The sequence below is a fragment of the Podarcis erhardii genome (genome assembly GCF_964252035.2).
Source record: "Podarcis erhardii genome assembly, chromosome: 7".
Lineage (NCBI taxonomy): Eukaryota > Metazoa > Chordata > Lepidosauria > Squamata > Lacertidae > Podarcis > Podarcis erhardii.
The window spans coordinates 75,267,445-75,284,054 of NC_138511.1; the positions used below are offsets into that span (position 1 = coordinate 75,267,445).

Sequence of the window (16,610 nt, forward strand, 5' to 3'; positions counted from 1 at the left end):
GCTCTGCTGCATGGAATGCCAGGCACCAGTATCATGCGATTGGAGGCGATGTCAGGTTCTGCGACAATCTGCAAACAGCAAGGGCTGGGAATCTGGGAAGAAGGCAGCGCCAGGCTCCCACAGACCAGGGTACTGGGTGTGGTGGTTTCAGGAGACATGTTTCCTCACACTTCCACGCTTATCATCATGCACACACACACACACACACACAGAGAGAGAGAGAGAGAGAGAGAGAGAGAGAGAGACCTGCCCAGATCCAGCAAGGAACTTACCGGCCACCCAAGGATCTGCCCTGTGTCCTGGTGCAAACGAGAGCAAGAAAGAAAGAGAGTGGAGGGAAATTCATGAGAACAAGAAATCAGGGTGGGGCGGAGAGAGAAAGGCAGAAAGAGAAGGGCACCCAAAGAAGATAAGAGCAAGATAAAAAGATCTGCAGAGCTGTTTGGGCTACGCAGCTCAGACCGTTATTTTGGCCCTCGCTCACCCGCATGCACACAAACCCCGCCTCTGTCTGCCCTTCCCGGACAGCCCCTTGCAGCAGGTGGCTGCTTTGCACTGAACAGCTGCAGGGGGAAACATACACACAGGCCAGTGTTTGGGAGGATGGCTGTCCCAAACGCTTTCTCTATCCTCTTCCTGCGGCACCCAAGCCTCTTCAGAGAGTGTAGTTCTGTCTGGCCAGCCTGTAGTCCCCCCAACCTCCGAAATCAGTATTTGTTTCTATGCCTATAGTTGATTCCTAGAAAAGAGCACGACGTTTTTGATACCAGGACAAGAGGCAAAAGCCAAGGCAAAGCCGAGCCCCCTGGCTCTCTGCCCAAAGAGGTGAGGTGTAAACTCTGGTCTCCTTCCCCCGACATGTGCATATCCTGCCAAGTCCCTTCTCAAACGCCGCTTGGGTTCCGTGAACTGAGTTTCCATTCCTTTCACTGTTCTAAAATTGGGCCTCACCATCACTGTGTCCGATGCCACGTGTCTGATTTTACAAGGGACAACCCTGCTACCTGAAGGGCTGTTGGAAGGCACACTTCTATTTAAACAGAGTCTGGTTTAAACACAAAGAACCCTAAGAAGGGAGAGCAGGACGGGGCTTGATGTCGCCCATCAGCAGCAAGCACTTGTGCATAGATGTAGCAGACACATAGGTCGCCTGGTCACAGTCTTCCCCGCTATGGGGAGGTGCATTGTGTTTCTATTTAGATTGCAGCAAGTCATCCTAAATTTGCATTTATGCACATCAACTTGCATGTGCAAATCACTAAACCTCTTTCATGCTCATTTTGTTTATTAAATTTATATACCACCCTTTATCAAAAGATCTCAGGGCGGTACAAGATAAAAGCACGACATAAAAGCACAGATAAATAAGTTTGAAAAAATTATGTTGAAGCCTTTCTTTTTTTCCTTTTTGCAATGTGCAATTGCCCATCCTATGCCCCTCATCAGCATCAAGCTTTATTGAATTAGGCTGGCCTGGCATTTGGGATTTAGTGAAACTTTTTAATCACTGCTACCACATGAGTGACCCTGGAGTTACTGGGACCAGCCTAAAAGCCATTCCAGGTATAGGCAGGTCTCTGGCAACCCACCCACACTCCCAAATACCCATTACACCCCCTTCCTGTTTGTATGCTCCCCCTACAACCTTCAAATCTGATATTCTATCCAATTCCACACAGTGTGGGTGTTTAAAACATCAAGGGTTCCTTGAAAGTATGACTGGTATAAATAATGTGGCATCGTTGCATTTGCCTTGTTTTGTTTTAAGTCAAGTCAGTCACACCTAAGTCTCCAAGCTAACACCTAAGTGTTCCACCCAGGACAACAGGATCGGGTCCAGAATGGTACTGGGTGCCCTGCCCAAAGCAGTCTTGTTTGAAATATATAATAACATAAGAACCCTGCTGTTATCAGATCAAAGGTCTATCAAGCAACCTGTTTTCCACAGTCGCCAGCCAGATGCTAAGGATCTGTACTGGGACCAGTGTTTTTTAACTTCTTCCTCAATGCTCTAGAGCCAAGGTTGTACAGTTTTTCGGGCCTTTGGGCAGATTTGGGGTTTTGAGCGAGTTTTCGTCACTTCCTTCCCCTCAACCTCAGATGAAACCCCAGAGAAAGCAAAAGAGAAAGAAAGAAAGAAAGAAAGAAAGAATACACTAACACATTTCACTCTTCCAAGGGATCATCTTGGTAAAAATTACATACATCTGATAGAACCAATCTGAGCCTTGAAAGGCACATATGTGTTGAACAAGGAGATGGGAAAGAATATCACTTTTCCAACTTCCTTAGTCAGCTCTGTTTACTTTTCTAAGGAGAAAAAATGGTAGACACCAACAGCATGGGGGCTTAAAGACTTTGTGGCAACAGGGAAAAATCCCCATGGGTGTCACTGTGCCCATGGGTGCCCTGTCTATAATTAGCGGGTTACCATACAAAAAATGGCATCCCCCACCGAAAGTGAGAAGTGGCCCATTCCACCCTGCCATCTCAGGATCTTACATCTCATTCTGTGGCATGTATAGACTAGGGCTGAAGGCTCAGCACCAGAGAGATTATCACCAATTGACAACTGGAGAAGAAGGATGAACCCAGCCCTAAAACTCAGGGTGATGTCAGGGAGAAAAAGCCCACCCCCCTTTCAGGGGTGAGAGCAGAATCTTAGTGAGGACAAATTTTGCCAAACCACCAAGGACTGCCAGAAGTTTTGGATCACTTTCCTCCAGTGAAGACAGAGTGAGGCCTCCGTACAGGATTCGTGGTGGCTTCCTATCCAGGCAGGCACACACTAGCCCCAGATCTGCTTAATTTCAGCCAAGGCTGCTGTGAGTGGCGGGTCTCTGGACCATGCCCTTGTACGACTCATAGATTCAGAAATCAAGAAGCACACAGACCTTTGCACTTCCTTAAGTGCTTCATTTTAAATTGAAGTGCTCTCAACTCTGCAGGGGGGAACCCTGTGTAAATGCACATAAATTCCAAATTTCACCAGAATATAGAATCCCACCTTCAGCAGCAAAGGAAATGGCTAGACAACTCAAATAGTTCATAAGCATCCCTAGGAAGTGCTCATTGCTTTTCACATGCATTCTTAATAATAGTTGTTACTATCAGTATTATTATTTATATAAAAAATTCTTACCCACTTTTCATTACTGTATATTCCGAAATAAAATAACCGCATAAATTCAACCTGTCAAAATATGCGCTGAAGAGTCAAGTCATTCTTCCTAATTCCTGTTTGTCCTTGAATTTCACTTCAGAACACCAAGTTCTGGGTAGCATGTGGGAGGGCTGTGGCTCTCAGCCAATCGTACCATTTGACCCTGTTTTCTTCTCTATGGACCATTGCTTGGCCTTATCTAGGACCTGCAGCTGCAGACTCTGGAGGGAAAGAATGCACCCACTTCCAGCTGAGGGAACGTAAGTCCCAGTGAACATACACACCATATATCTGAAGCAGATTTAAAGCACATCTCTTCCCCCAAAGAATCTTTGGTCTGTAGTTTATCCCCATCGGTCTATGGGACCAGGACAGCAGAAGATACACAAACATGCCAGCCTGCCTCCTCATCTAATTACACATCATGTAAAGATGGCCACCAATTTGGACATCTTTTTTTAAAAAGCAGTTAAGACAAATTTGTGGATTACAAGGCTACTAGTCACGATGGTTACACATCACCTCCAGCATTGGAAGCAGCATGCCTCAGAATATCAGTTGCTAGGGAACAACCGTGGGAGGCATGCAGCTCAGCAGGCAGAGCATCTGCTTTGCATCCATAATGTCCCCAGGTTCAATCCCATATATCTCCAGGTAGGGATGGAGAAGACCCCTGCCTGGAACCTGGAGAGACACAGCCAATCAGCGTAGACGACACTGAGCTAGACAGGCCAATAAGGCAGCTTCCTGTGTCCCTATGTCCTGCTGGTGGACTACAAATAGGCATCTGGGTTGGTAACCATGGGAACAGAAGGACAGGGCTAGACAGGCCTTTCCTCTGATTCAGCAAGACTCTTTATGTTCTCTATGAACCTCACCCCTGCCCTGCAACTCTATCCAGACAAAGAAAAGGCTGCCTGTGTTGATTCTGAGGCATCCCTAGGGGAAGATTCATTGGTGGCCTCACTGGTTATAAGAGGAAGGGGGACAAAAACCCAAGTTGCAGCCACTGGAGCAAGCCTTCCAGAATAGTATTAGGAAACTAGCAACCCACAAGTGCTATTTCCACAATATTCCCCAGGGCTCTTAGCCAGCTGCCTCCTGGGAATAAATGGCAGTATGGCTCCTCTTTGTTTTGCCCCTGGGTGATGAGAATAAATAGCTGCCTCGTCGACATTCACTTACGCTTTATGGGAGCGGATAGAAGACACTGCCTTTGAACAGGGATACCTGGCCTAACAGTTTTCACCCAGGAGAAAAGGAAAGAAAGCTGGTGTTACGTTGCCCCTCGTGGCTGTGAAGTGCAGGGGGAAGAGACCAAAACAGAGGAGAGCTCGTATGGAGAGGGAAAGAGGGGGGCTGGGGTGAGATCTGGAGTTCTTATGAGGCTGAGGATTAAGAGGAGCATTCAAGATTAGGGCTGTGCAGGAGAGGAAGACAAGCAACAAGAGGCAGCTTTGAAGGAGGATGCTCTCGATCTGCTGCTTCAGGTGAAGGATGTTGTTGGTGTTTATCAGCTGCAACCTTGGTTAGAGACAAAGGACGGGGCCACAGCTCATTGCTAGGGCATCCACACAGCATTCAGAAGGTCCCAGGTCCGATCCTCAGCATTTCTAGGGAGGATTGGGAATCACTTGTCGGAAACCCTGCGTAAGGCAGTTTCTCCTACGTTTCTACAACTAGATTGTGCTCCTACTTCTTCAGACAGCACAGAGATATAATAATAATAATAATAATAATAATAATAATAATAATAATAATAATTTATTTATACCCCACCCATCTGGCTGGGTTTCCCCAGCCACTCTGGGTGGCTTCCAACAAAATATTAAAATACAATAGTCTATTAAATATTAAAAGCTTCCCTAAACAGGGCTGCCTTCAGATGTCTTCTAAAAGTCTGGTAGTTATTTTTCTCTTTGAAATCTGGTGGGAGGGCGTTCCACAGGGCGGGTGCCACTACCGAGAAGGCCCTCTGCCTGGTTCCCTGTATCTTGGCTTCTCACAGTGAGGGAACTGCCAGAAGGCCCTCGGCACTGGACATCAGTGTCCGGGCAGAACGATGGAGGTGGAAACTCTCCTTCAGGTATACTGGACTGAGGCCGTTTAGGGCTTTAAAGGTCAGCACCAATACTTTGAATTGTGCTCAGAAACGTACTGTGAACCAATGTAGGTCTTTCAAGACCGGTGTTATGTGGTCTTGGCGGCCACTCCAGTCACCAGTCTAGCTGCCACATTCTGGATTAGTTGTAGTTTCCAGGTCACCTTCAAAGATAAAAACTACGGGATTTGCTACTGCAAGATGTGGTGGCAGCTGCCAACTCAGGTAGCTTTACATGTACAATTCCCAGGATACCCTGGCAGACGAGACAGACTGTTGTGACTGCAGCACAGATATGCCTCAACAGGCCAATCGCAACATCTGGCAACCTTAGCCCAGAGCCCCAGAGGGCCTACCAATGCTGACACTAAAAATTCGGTGGACAGCTCACAGCCACCCACTGATTGTGGCACTGCAGCTGCTGCCTGCTGCTGCATGTATACTTGCAGCCAAACACTTTCATCTGCCCCCGCTGCAACAAAACATGTCTCTTCAAAATCGGTCTCTATAGCCACAGCAGGTGCTGTAACTCTCCGATGGTTTGCCTTCACCTCCAAAGGCACACCCTTCCATTGTCTCCTGAGATAGACAGATGCCATCCATACTTGCTAGGAAGGGCCCACCCAATTTAACTGCAATGTTTTTTTAAATGGGATAGCTTGGTTGCATGTTTTAATTAGGAATGTTTAATGTTTCTGTCGTGGGTTTTTTTACTCATAAATGCCTTAGATGCCTAGTTTGCCATTAAGCTGTATGTAAATTAAATAACATCCACAGCAACAATAACTGTACCCAGCTTTGTGCCACAAGAATGTGGGAAAGAAGAGAGAAACATAGAAACGTAAATGGATGAGAAATAATAAATAGGCCCTATGTTGCAAAATACCGGTAGTTAAAACGAGTGGATCCTAGGCCTGTAAAGAATTAACACTACAGATCTTTGAGGCTTGCGGAAATCTTCCTACTTCATCCTTGACAGAGTCACCCCAACCTGTCATTAACACCCTCCAAAATTAGTCAAGCCTCCAGATCAGCCCCTCTTAAAACCTCTCATGGCTGGCCCCAGATTTTGTATGCACTGTTTCCCTATTCATAAAGCACAAGAGCCAACTATGGTATACCCCATGTGGATTTTTTAAAAGCATTAAAATATGAAAAGGGCTGCATACATTTAAAGCACATTTCCCCTCCTAAAAAAGAACCCCGGGAACTGTAGTTACTGCTCACAGAGATACAATTCCTTTCAGCATGCTGCAGTTCCCAGGACTTGAAGCGGGGTGTCCTTTAAATGTATGGTGTGGACATAGCCTGAAAAAGAGGTTACAGAAACACACCAAACAGCAGCAGAAAGGAGCAGGGTTATTGTCAGAAGAGCAAGGGTGTGAGCTGGGGCTGAGAAAGAAAGGGCAGAGGGGACTGTGCATGTCATGCTCCTTGTTCTCCCATGCTCTGTGTGGCCACAGCATCCGCTGTAATGAAATGCTAATGCTCTCTCTGGGGCCGACCTTGGCATGGCATTGAGCAACCTAGTTCCCTCGCCTTGCCTCCCATCCACGTGCCACGCGGACCCCGGTGTCCAGAGGGAGGAAGAGGTCAGGCCTTCAGCAGATGGGGGCGGCTGTCACAGGAACCGCAGGGCTGACAGGGAAAGGGTCGACAGACAGAGAGCGACAGTTCATCCCCGCAGGTGGTGGGAGGCTGAGGGTTCAGATCAGAGAGCCTTGTGCCAAGGCAGGAACCACATTTGCAGCCAGAATTGTGCCAGATTGGCAGGATGCTGCCCCAGATGTCAGGCATTGTGGGGTAGGGGGGAAGAGACAAGAGTTTCCTGTGAGCCACTTCCATTGCCTGGGCTCCTCACCTCCAGAATAGGAAGGCACAGGGGCGACTGTGCCCCCCCCCTCCACAAAGGGCTCAAGCTTTTGTCACAGGGATTCTCTACACTTCAGGGTGTTTTCGAAACACCCTCAGTGTAGACTGCGGCTGATCCAAATTGAACAAGCAACTCAAGCAGCTGATTAGGGTAACAAGGTTTTTGGAGGTGCTGGCTGCACGTGATCCAAAAGACACACTCGCAAAGGTCACTTGCAAAAGGATGGTGGAGCCACACACATTCAAGGAAGGCATCCCGAGGCCCACTTTCCCCAAGTTGCTGCGGAGTTGCATGGGTAGCCAAATGTCCTGGGGGAGGTGGGTTGGGGTCAGCCTTGCCCTGACATGCCTTTTTATGTTTTCCTGGCCTCCTGAAAGCGTTGTAACCGCCAGCAGCTCCCATGCACTGTGAATGCATAACCCAATGACGTGGCTGAGAGGCCTGATTGTAGAGGTCAGGGAGGGGGGGACCTGTGCGGCCCTCCTTCTGTTGTTGGACTCAAATTCTCATCAGCCCTGGCCAGAGAGACCATTTGTCAAGGGTGATGGGACTTGGAGTCCAGCAACATGTCTAGGGCCACAATTTCTCCATCCCTGATGTTAAGGCTTTTCTATGGAATTAGAACTGCACCAGGAAGAGAGCACTTCTGATTCTGTGCGAAAGATCTGTGTGATTAGCCTACTGCCCGAGTGGCTGCACAGGAGCTGCTCATAAATAGTTTTCACAGGGCTGTGAGAATGTGTAAAAGACACCTGCAGAGCTGCAGAGGAATTCAGGGCTAAACCCTGTGGTTTTAACCCATGGTTCATGTAAGGAAAGATACTTCAGAAATTTTCATCTGGAGCCTCCCTGATAACTCGCTAATGTCAATGTAATGTCACTGTGACCTTCCTGTAATGTGAATGTCTTTTGACTACCAGGAGTTCATGTTCTGTGAGTTTTCAGGCATCCAAATGACCTTCAGATGGTACAGAAAGTATATTATTTATCCACACTAGAAATGAAGGGACTTGTTTTTTCCTGTGATGGGTGAAATGAACCTCAATCGATAGGTTTGCCTTTATGTTCAGGATCTAATCTATTTATTAGGGTTTTTTAAAAAAAAAAAACCAACAACACACACCACTTTCTTCCAGATCCATTTGGCTATATACTGCATTTGTTTATTGGTCTGACGTACAAAACTTGGCTCACTTACTTAAGTAACCTGTTACTACCTGGTCATCAGGAATCCTATTTTCTGCTTGTGACACTCAGTGGTCTGGATCATCAGAAGACTCTAACCTATAACCACCATGGGTGGTCTCCATATGCCAATGGGCAGGGCTGGTGGGAGTTGCAATCCAGAAATATCTGGATAGCACCATGTTGGTTACTCCAGCATGAGTTGAAAAACTTGTATTGGGGCCAAATGTAATATTTTATTACTTTCTTAGCCCCTAGTCCTACAATCTCCATATTCTCAATATCATAAGACTGCCCTTTAAAATATTGACTTAATAAAATCAGAACTTTGTAAAACCAATTTGTAAAACCGCTTTAACCACAAGCACTTAAATTAGAAGCTTGAAGAAAACACACACATACACACACACACACACACACACACACACACACCTCTCAAGGGATTCCCTTTACTTTCCTGTACTCCAAAAAAAGTATATTGAAATTAAAAGATCCTTAGCTTAAAAGCCCAATCATGAAGAACCTCACACAAGCCTGTTCCTTTTACTAAAAAGCCACTGACAAATACCTCCCCAGAGTAAAGAAGGAATCTCAAGAGATCCTGGTTCCAACTTTCCCCCATTTAATCACAAGGCACATGTGTGTGTGTGTGTGTGTGCTAGCACAGGCATTATTATTATTCGTTTATACACAAACACACAAGCCCAAGAAGTCAGCAGAGGCCAGAGAATTATGTTCTAACTCCCAGATGGGCCAAGAGCTACTGCTGCCCTTTACCCTTCCGCACAGCTGTCAATCCAAGTCTCACCTTCATCGACCCCTTCCCCAAGGAGATGAAGGGGAGAACAACGGGCGACACTCTCCCTGCACCCTTACACTTTCCAGTATTGCGATGGAGAATATCAGTTTATGCAGTGGGGGATGGGATCTCAAGCCCCCTCCTCTTTGCATCCATATGCACACACAAGCACACGTAAATGCGCGGAGGGACACGCGGAACAAAGGCTTCCCCGACGATGGCGCTACAAAGACCACGCTGCTACCACTGCTGAACACAGACTGATGTCACACCGTGAGAGAACTAGACGCTGATAAACACGCACCTGTAGCAAAGGGAGTGGGTGGGAGAAATCGGAGTGCAGCGGGGGCGGGGGGGGCTGACCGATCTGAAACCTCCCCCCGCCCCCCATCCTACAAGACTTTCCAAAAAGAGCTTGCAAAGGCGCGCGCGCGCGCTGCCCTCTCCCCCAGCGCCTTCCGGAGATTAAGGCAGAGGAGCCGCGGGTTTTGCTCCTCCGCCCCGCCGGGTGTTTTGGAAGATCTGCACCTCTGCGAAGAGAGAGGGAGGGAGAAAGAAACCCGTTTCCCGGGTCCCACGCAAACACAACCCTCCATTGCCACCCTCCCTCTCCCTCCTTCCCGGCAGCTCCTTTGTGTCCATCCCTCTGCCTCCATCCATCCTTCTCCGCCTCTCAGCTGACAAGTGGCCAGTCCGGCTTCCGAAGCGCTGGGAGAGCGGGCACAAGCCCGGAGGAGGAGGAGACGGTCGCCTCCTTTCCCAGCCCGGCTTGAGAGATCCCCGCAGCCCCGATCCCCCCACCTCCTCGCCCCCTGCTTGCAGCCAAGAGCCGTCCTCCCTCGGCGCGATCCTGGCTCTCCTTCCCGCTCCCGACGCCGCCGGCATCGCTCGCCGCCGATCCCGCCCGCCCGCCGGCCACGCACCCCGGTCCCCCCGCGCCGCGATTTCCTTACTCGAACATAGCCCAAGGCGGCCGGCGGGGCGGGCGGCTCCCCCCTCCCCGCCCGGCCGGGATGGAGAGGCGAGCGCTGGTCCCGGCCGGCGGCCCTGGTGCCGCGCAGAGGAAGAGGAAGGAGGCAGGCCCCGCGCTCCCTCCGTCCCTCCTCCTTCCTCGGCGGCGGCGGCCGCCCCTTTCGTTGCGCGCACCCCCGGCGGCTCCAGCCCCGCGCAGCGCGGTAGCGAAGGCAAGCCGGAGGGGGAGGGGCCAGAGCAGAGAGGAGGCGGGGGGTGCGGGGAGCCGAGCCGGGACTCCTGGGTCCGCTCTATTCCATGCACCCCAATAAAGAGGGGGGGGGAGCGGCCTAGTTAGGCTGGCAAAGCAGGCTGGGTTCTCGTGGGGTTCCTTTCTGGATCAGGAAGTGGATCTGGGAAGCTGGGTTCCTGGCCAGGGCCAGAGAAAGTTAGGGGTCCAGCGGACCGGGGCTGGCAGCCCGGACTCCTGGGTTCTTCCGCTCCCAAAACGTTGCGGGCGGGGGAAATGATCAGGCAGGCCTGGGGAGTCGCGTTGACCTTGAGCGAATCACTGGGACGGCAGCGCCTGTCTTCCTTCGGTGGAATCAGAATTCCAGGCTGCCTTTGCTGCGCAGCTCGGGAGAAGAATCCATTTTTTAAAAATAAATAAATCTTACGCTTTGGATAGTTGCCCAATTATGGAGGCTGCTGCAAGACTGGGAAGAAGACAGAGTGTGTGTGCCTGCGCAAGGTGTAAAACTATTGTTTCTGGATAGTTAATGCTTAACATTAAAAATGCATCAACAAGATCTCAGATGTAGTTATACAGTGGTTAGAAGACCAGGTTTCCAAAGCAGAAGCAACTGCTTGCCCTTTATTCCACAGAAACTGAGTCTCCAGGAATGGTTTGACACCAGCAATTAGCCAACCTCCACTGCCGGGAATGAGGTGGGTGTGGGTGACACATTAATTCCTTAGTCTCCATAACCCACTGTAACTGAGTGAAATAAATGCCTCTTTCCCCAGCGAACCCCTCCTTTTAGGAAGCTGCCTTACACAGAGTGAAACCACTGCCCTTCATAGAATCACAGAATCGTAGAACTGGAAAGGACCACCAAGGTCATCTTGCCCAACCCCCTGCAATCCAGGAATCTTTTGCCCAAGGTTGGGCTCGAACCCAGATTAAGAGACTTATGCTCTACCAACTGTGCCCTCCAACATGGTGCCCTCCAGATGTTGTAAATGAAAAACTCATTAGGCTACGCCAGCATGATTAATGATCAAGGATGGTGGAAGCTATAGTCCCAGCATCTGGAGGGCACCACATTGACTACCCCTGACTACTACTGACTGGTAGAGGCTTTGCAGAACATCAGGCAAGGGTCTTTCCCAGCCCTGATACCTGGAGATGCCCCTTCCCCATTTCCCTCTTCCTCAGTTGTGAACTTTAATTGTAGGCTCCTAGAAGCAGAGGCCTGTAATATAGTGCCATGAATTCGCAAATTCATGGCACTATATAATTAAGTCCACAAATACAACATTTTCAGCATTAAGGTTCAGCCATCCCAAATCAAACTTAAGATGCTACATTTTCCTTTTTTTTTATTCTCAAAAGGAATGTAAACATTCTTTGCTAGACAATTGTATTGCTTCTTTAAGCTGTCATTATCCGACAACTGCCTCTTCTTATGTGCAGATGATGTCTTAAATGGAACCGGAACCCACATCCAAACCTACTTCCTCTAGCCATTGTTTATATGACATTACTGCACTTCCAGCATGCAGCCATGCACTTTGCGGTATGCACTGGATCAGCTACTGGTGTCCTTCCCTTGCCAAGCAGTTATGTGCTCCTAGGAATAGTTAAACATTTTTGGTGCGCTTTTCAAAACAAGCACCCTTTCCAAGGCACACACAAGCCTCCTGACTCATTTCATGGTGGTAGACAAACACAGGGCCTTTCCAAATGATGGAATTTTAAAATGTGCAATAAATGTACAGTACTCATTCATGGGAGAGCTGCCCAGACATTGTCTTTGAGGTCACTGTAGGGGAAATGAATTTTCCAGCATTCAAATGGCACAATTTTGTTTCAGAACAAATAGAACTCCTCCGCTACATACACAGGCGCACACATATACAGACTGACACCTGCCTTCCTTGGGTTGCTGATATCTGCTTTGGACTGCCCCCTTAAAATAATTTTCTGGCCTAGTAACTCCAAGCAGGCCAAGGCAACTAGGCCTATTTCAATTTCCTGCAATGCCCCTAGACTTGCAACATGGTGCTATCAGCTAAGCCTGCCAGAGCCCATTAACAGAAGAGGGGAGTCCGCCAGAGCAGTGGCGTAGCGTGGGGGGTGCAGGGGGGGCCGGCCGCACCGGGCGCAACATCTGGGGTTAGGGCAAATCCACGGGTTAGGGGGCGCAAATCCACGGGTTAGGGGGCGCAAATTACTTGCCTTGCCCCGGGTGCTGACAACCCACGCTACGCCACTGCGCCAGAGTACTTTGCCCAGAGTGTCTCCTCAAACGTGGAGCTGTTCACCGCAGGGACGCCTTGGACCCACATCCCTTATCCTCAGGGAATCTGTTTTTCCCGGCCAATCACACCAAGAAAAGTAGCCTTCTCGTGCTGATGAAAAGTAACGGTTTGCCTTGCAACAGCAGAGCAAATGAGCAGATGCTTAGCTGCTGAGAAAATGATTTTGAGAAGCTTTGAGCCTGCTTTAGGGGGGGTGACTTCGGGCCTAGGTTGGGTCACCTGTCCTCACCTCCTACAGAGCCAGTACGTCATATACACACAAACAGCTTGTGCAGCCATTTACTTTTTGAATGTGACTGCCTAAGATGGGCCCAGAGGAAAGACACAAAGAGCATCTCTCTGAGTCAGGGCCCTTGTGGGTGATACGGCCCCCCCCATCATTTATGCAGAGGCATGCTGGCACCATTTTGCATGCCCTTTCAGATGTGGCAGCCATTTTGCACTTGTGGCCCCACGCCCACAGCAGCCATTTTGTGCTACGTCTCACACACCCACCCCATGGCAGCCATTTTGTAAGGCACCTATAGCACTTTCTCGGAATTACTGATGTGCCTCCTGGTTGAAAAAGGTTAGCAGGCCCTGAAAGGCAACTCTGCCAACCAGGTACATTTGGCATTAGAGGCCTTGCTCCGTGCCTCCTTTGGAGGTTGGGTTGGCTCAAAGCTTGCTACAAGGGCACAGAGCGGAGCCTATTGAGTATCAGCACCAGTGACACTTCCAGGCTACCTGCTTATTGAGCAGTCATGTTGATTTGTTTGCATGGAGATTAGGTGGTGTAGGTTTGGTGATGTTGCATCAGAGCAAGCTTTATCCCATACAGTTCCCACACTTTGACTTTTGGGGATGAAGGTTTGTTGCACAAGACCTTCCAAGCAACTACAGTATAATTACACAATCTGAATTTGACATCAGACGAACGCTCAGCCTCCCAAGGAGAAAAATAATATGCATGGAAAGTACAACTACAGTACATGAATGGTTTTGCCCCATCTCCTTTATTTATTTGGCTTCCATTGGCAGTAAGAACGGGAATGCTGGACTAGATGGGCCTTCTTAGGTTCTTGAATGGTATTTTAGTTTGGGCTCCAGTATTAGCATTCTGATATCGACTATGTTTTATGCTTGTTTGTTTATCTTACCGTCCTTTTTTAAAATGTATTGCAAGCTGTTGGGGGGGGGAGCTTTGCAGTCAAAAAGTGCGGGTAGACATTTTAAAAATTAGATCATAAGAAAAGACCCTCCATGTCAAGCCACAGGTCCATCTCACCCCAGCACCTCACATTCTCAAAGTGACTAACCTGACGCCCAGGGGAAGCCCCAATAAACAGATAAATGAACAAATGAACAAATATAGGAGGTGAACAAACCACCGAAGTAGTTGGGGTTTTTTATAGCATCTTTTTACACTTTGGGGGCTGAGCATCTACTTTTTTAACATTTGCAAACACCAGATCCTGTTTTCTTAAACCATTTTTTCCTGGATCTTGTGACAGGAGGGAATTTTTTGAAGTGTGTTTCTTTTTATTGCTCACAACAGTAATTACTGATATTGGCAAGGGAGGAGAGTATCTCCATCAAGCACCCTTCCTCTGAGGATTATCGCTGCTTTCAAGCCAGTTATCCAAGGGAAGAGCTGTGTGGGGCGGGAGATGCTGTGTCCTCCTGACCTAGACATTGTCACCAACTTTGCTCCTGGATCTGATCTGGCGAGGGCAGAACAGTGTTTCAAGGGAGGGGCTGCCCTTTATCAAAACTGCCCAAACTGCCACGGCCATTGGCCACAACTTCCAAAAAACTTGCACTAGAACTTGCTTTCCCCTCCTCCCTCCCATTGCCTTTTCCTCATGTGCCATATCCTTTTAAATTGTCTGAAAGCAGGGCCTGTCTTAGGACTGATTTTTGTAAGCTGCTCTAAAAGTCTTTTCTGCTGAAAGGTGTGTGTGTGTGTCTGTAATACACTGTAAATAAATAAATCTTAATGTAAAACCTCAGACAGTGGTGCTGTCTGTGGCAAACGTCTAGGACCCCATTCAGCAGAATGAGCAAAAACAACCCCCACCAACACAAAAAAACCCAAAACAGTAAGCAGTGTTGAAGTGTCTGGCGCAGGAACCTTTTGTCCCTCCAAATGTTGTTTAAATTTGTATACCGCCCTTCACCCATAGGTTCACGACAAAAAAAATTGCAAAATAAAAACAACAAAATGCATAATAAAAATAACAACGGCAAACCAATAATCCCCCCACTCTCACAATACATTTAAAAGGGCATCGGATGTCAAATCAGCCAAATGCCTGGGGTTGTTGCTGAACCACGACTCCCATCAACCCAAGCAAACATGACCAATGGCTGGGGACAGTGGGAGTTGCAGTTCAGCCACATCTGGAGGGCAGAAAGTTCACCACACACCTCAAGTAAGGGGGGGGACAGGTATAGGGGTAATATCACTAGGTCCAGAGGCTAAAGCAACAGGCGGGGCCTGTAGTAAAATACCTCACCTCCTAGTAAGGCTTGTTTCTCCTTCGTTGTGCCAGCTGCCCAGCCATCTCCTCCACTGGGATTACGTAAACTGAAAGAGCTCAAGGCAACCATTCTACCCAACACCCACTCGTTTTTCCGTTTTCCTTTTCCAACGGACACTCTGCATTCTGTGGCTGTTGCCTTTGTGAGCTATGCTCATTCTTGGGAGTCTGCATCTACTTCCTTGATTTAAAAAAAACAAGCAAACACAAAAGGCAAGGACAACCCTCATATTCTCGGTCTCTGCAAAAAAGGCTCCCCTCAAATCCACTAGTAACGCTTCCAGATAAAAGCAAGGGTAGCCAATTGGGGGGGGGGGTCTTCCAGGCTTTGTGGATTATAACTCCCATTACCCTCATTTGGCCTTCCTGGCCTGGGCTGCTGGGAAATGTAGTCCAACCAAAATCCAGACAGCACCACTTTTGACTGCCGCTGAAATAAAAGGCATTGTGCAAGGACTTAACAAAGAGGTTTGGGCAGCCTGTGGCCCTCCAGATCGGGGGTTCATGCTTCCCATCCACCCGTCAGAATGGCCGTGGGAGTTTGGAGCTGGTGGTCAAATGCAGAATTGGATGAGCAGGAAGATCCTGGCTCTGTTGCTGCCCGGCACGTGTCCCTTCAGTCCCAAAAGAAAAGTGAACATGGAACCATGTTTGCTTTGCAAGCCAATAAACCCAAAGTAAACACAAGTCGAGATTTGCCTGGAAGCTTATCAGACATCCATGGCACACGGGCACACGTCATATTGGCATTACGCCAGCAACGCACCGTTTCCTCCGGGCATTTGACAGAATAGATCGACTTGTTTCCTGCCTACCCCCCACATTTCCGTTAATAAATCACTCGCTGTTTGCACGGAAAAGGACGATTCAGGACAGGACAAAAGCAAGTACTTCTTCACTCTGTGCATAGCTATAAACGATGGGATTCACTCTCACAAGATGTCTCGATGGCCACTGACTCGAATGGTTTTTAAAAGAGGGTTAGATACACTCGCAGGGAATAAGGCTATCAATGTTTCTAACCTCCACTGTCAGAGAATCAGTAGGCCTCCCTGGAAATTAAGGCTGTGCCCCAAATTATGCCAAATTCCAAATCCCCAACTGAGTTAGATAACCTAATTTTCCAGGGTCTCCTGGAGTGATCCAGGAGTGTCAGGATGCAGGGCAGGAAGGGCCTTTTAGCCATGCACACCTGCTCCCAGCAAGGGAACACAGGTACATTTGTCAAACTGAACAGGACTGAAGCTTCTGCTCAGCAGCGGGAGAACGCAGAGGGCAATACTGCAGGCTTCAAGGGTCTGCGTCCCCACATGCCCCAGAGAACACGCTGGAGAGCAGAGCTTAGTGGGATTGGCCCTGCTGCCCTTCACATTATAGGGGGCGAGGAAGATGCAACAGAAGCTCCACCCCCCAAATTGATTTGGGGCTGGAACCAGGTTTGTGTGCACAGCTCTGTGGGATCCACAAGTGGG

At 48.7% G+C, this 16,610-nt stretch overlaps 1 protein-coding gene across 4 annotated transcripts in view; it reads right to left on the minus strand.

The window, feature by feature from the left end:
* Window positions 1-15,271, minus strand: part of GRAMD1A (GRAM domain containing 1A) — a 52,338-nt gene extending 37,067 nt beyond the window's left edge. Inside the window, exon 1 of one of the 4 annotated variants that reach the window (XM_081868921.1) lies at window positions 15,115-15,271. Coding sequence is in view for 2 of the 4 variants with exons in the window: in XM_081868919.1 (XP_081725045.1) it covers window positions 3,143-3,153 (11 nt within the window). In the remaining 2 variants the exon portion in view is untranslated. Of the gene's footprint in view, window positions 1-3,142; window positions 3,169-10,074; window positions 10,192-15,114 lie in introns of those variants that run through there. The other 3 variants (XM_081868920.1, XM_081868922.1, XM_081868919.1) reach the window with 3 other exon arrangements.
* Between the last annotated feature and the right edge of the window lie 1,339 nt (window positions 15,272-16,610).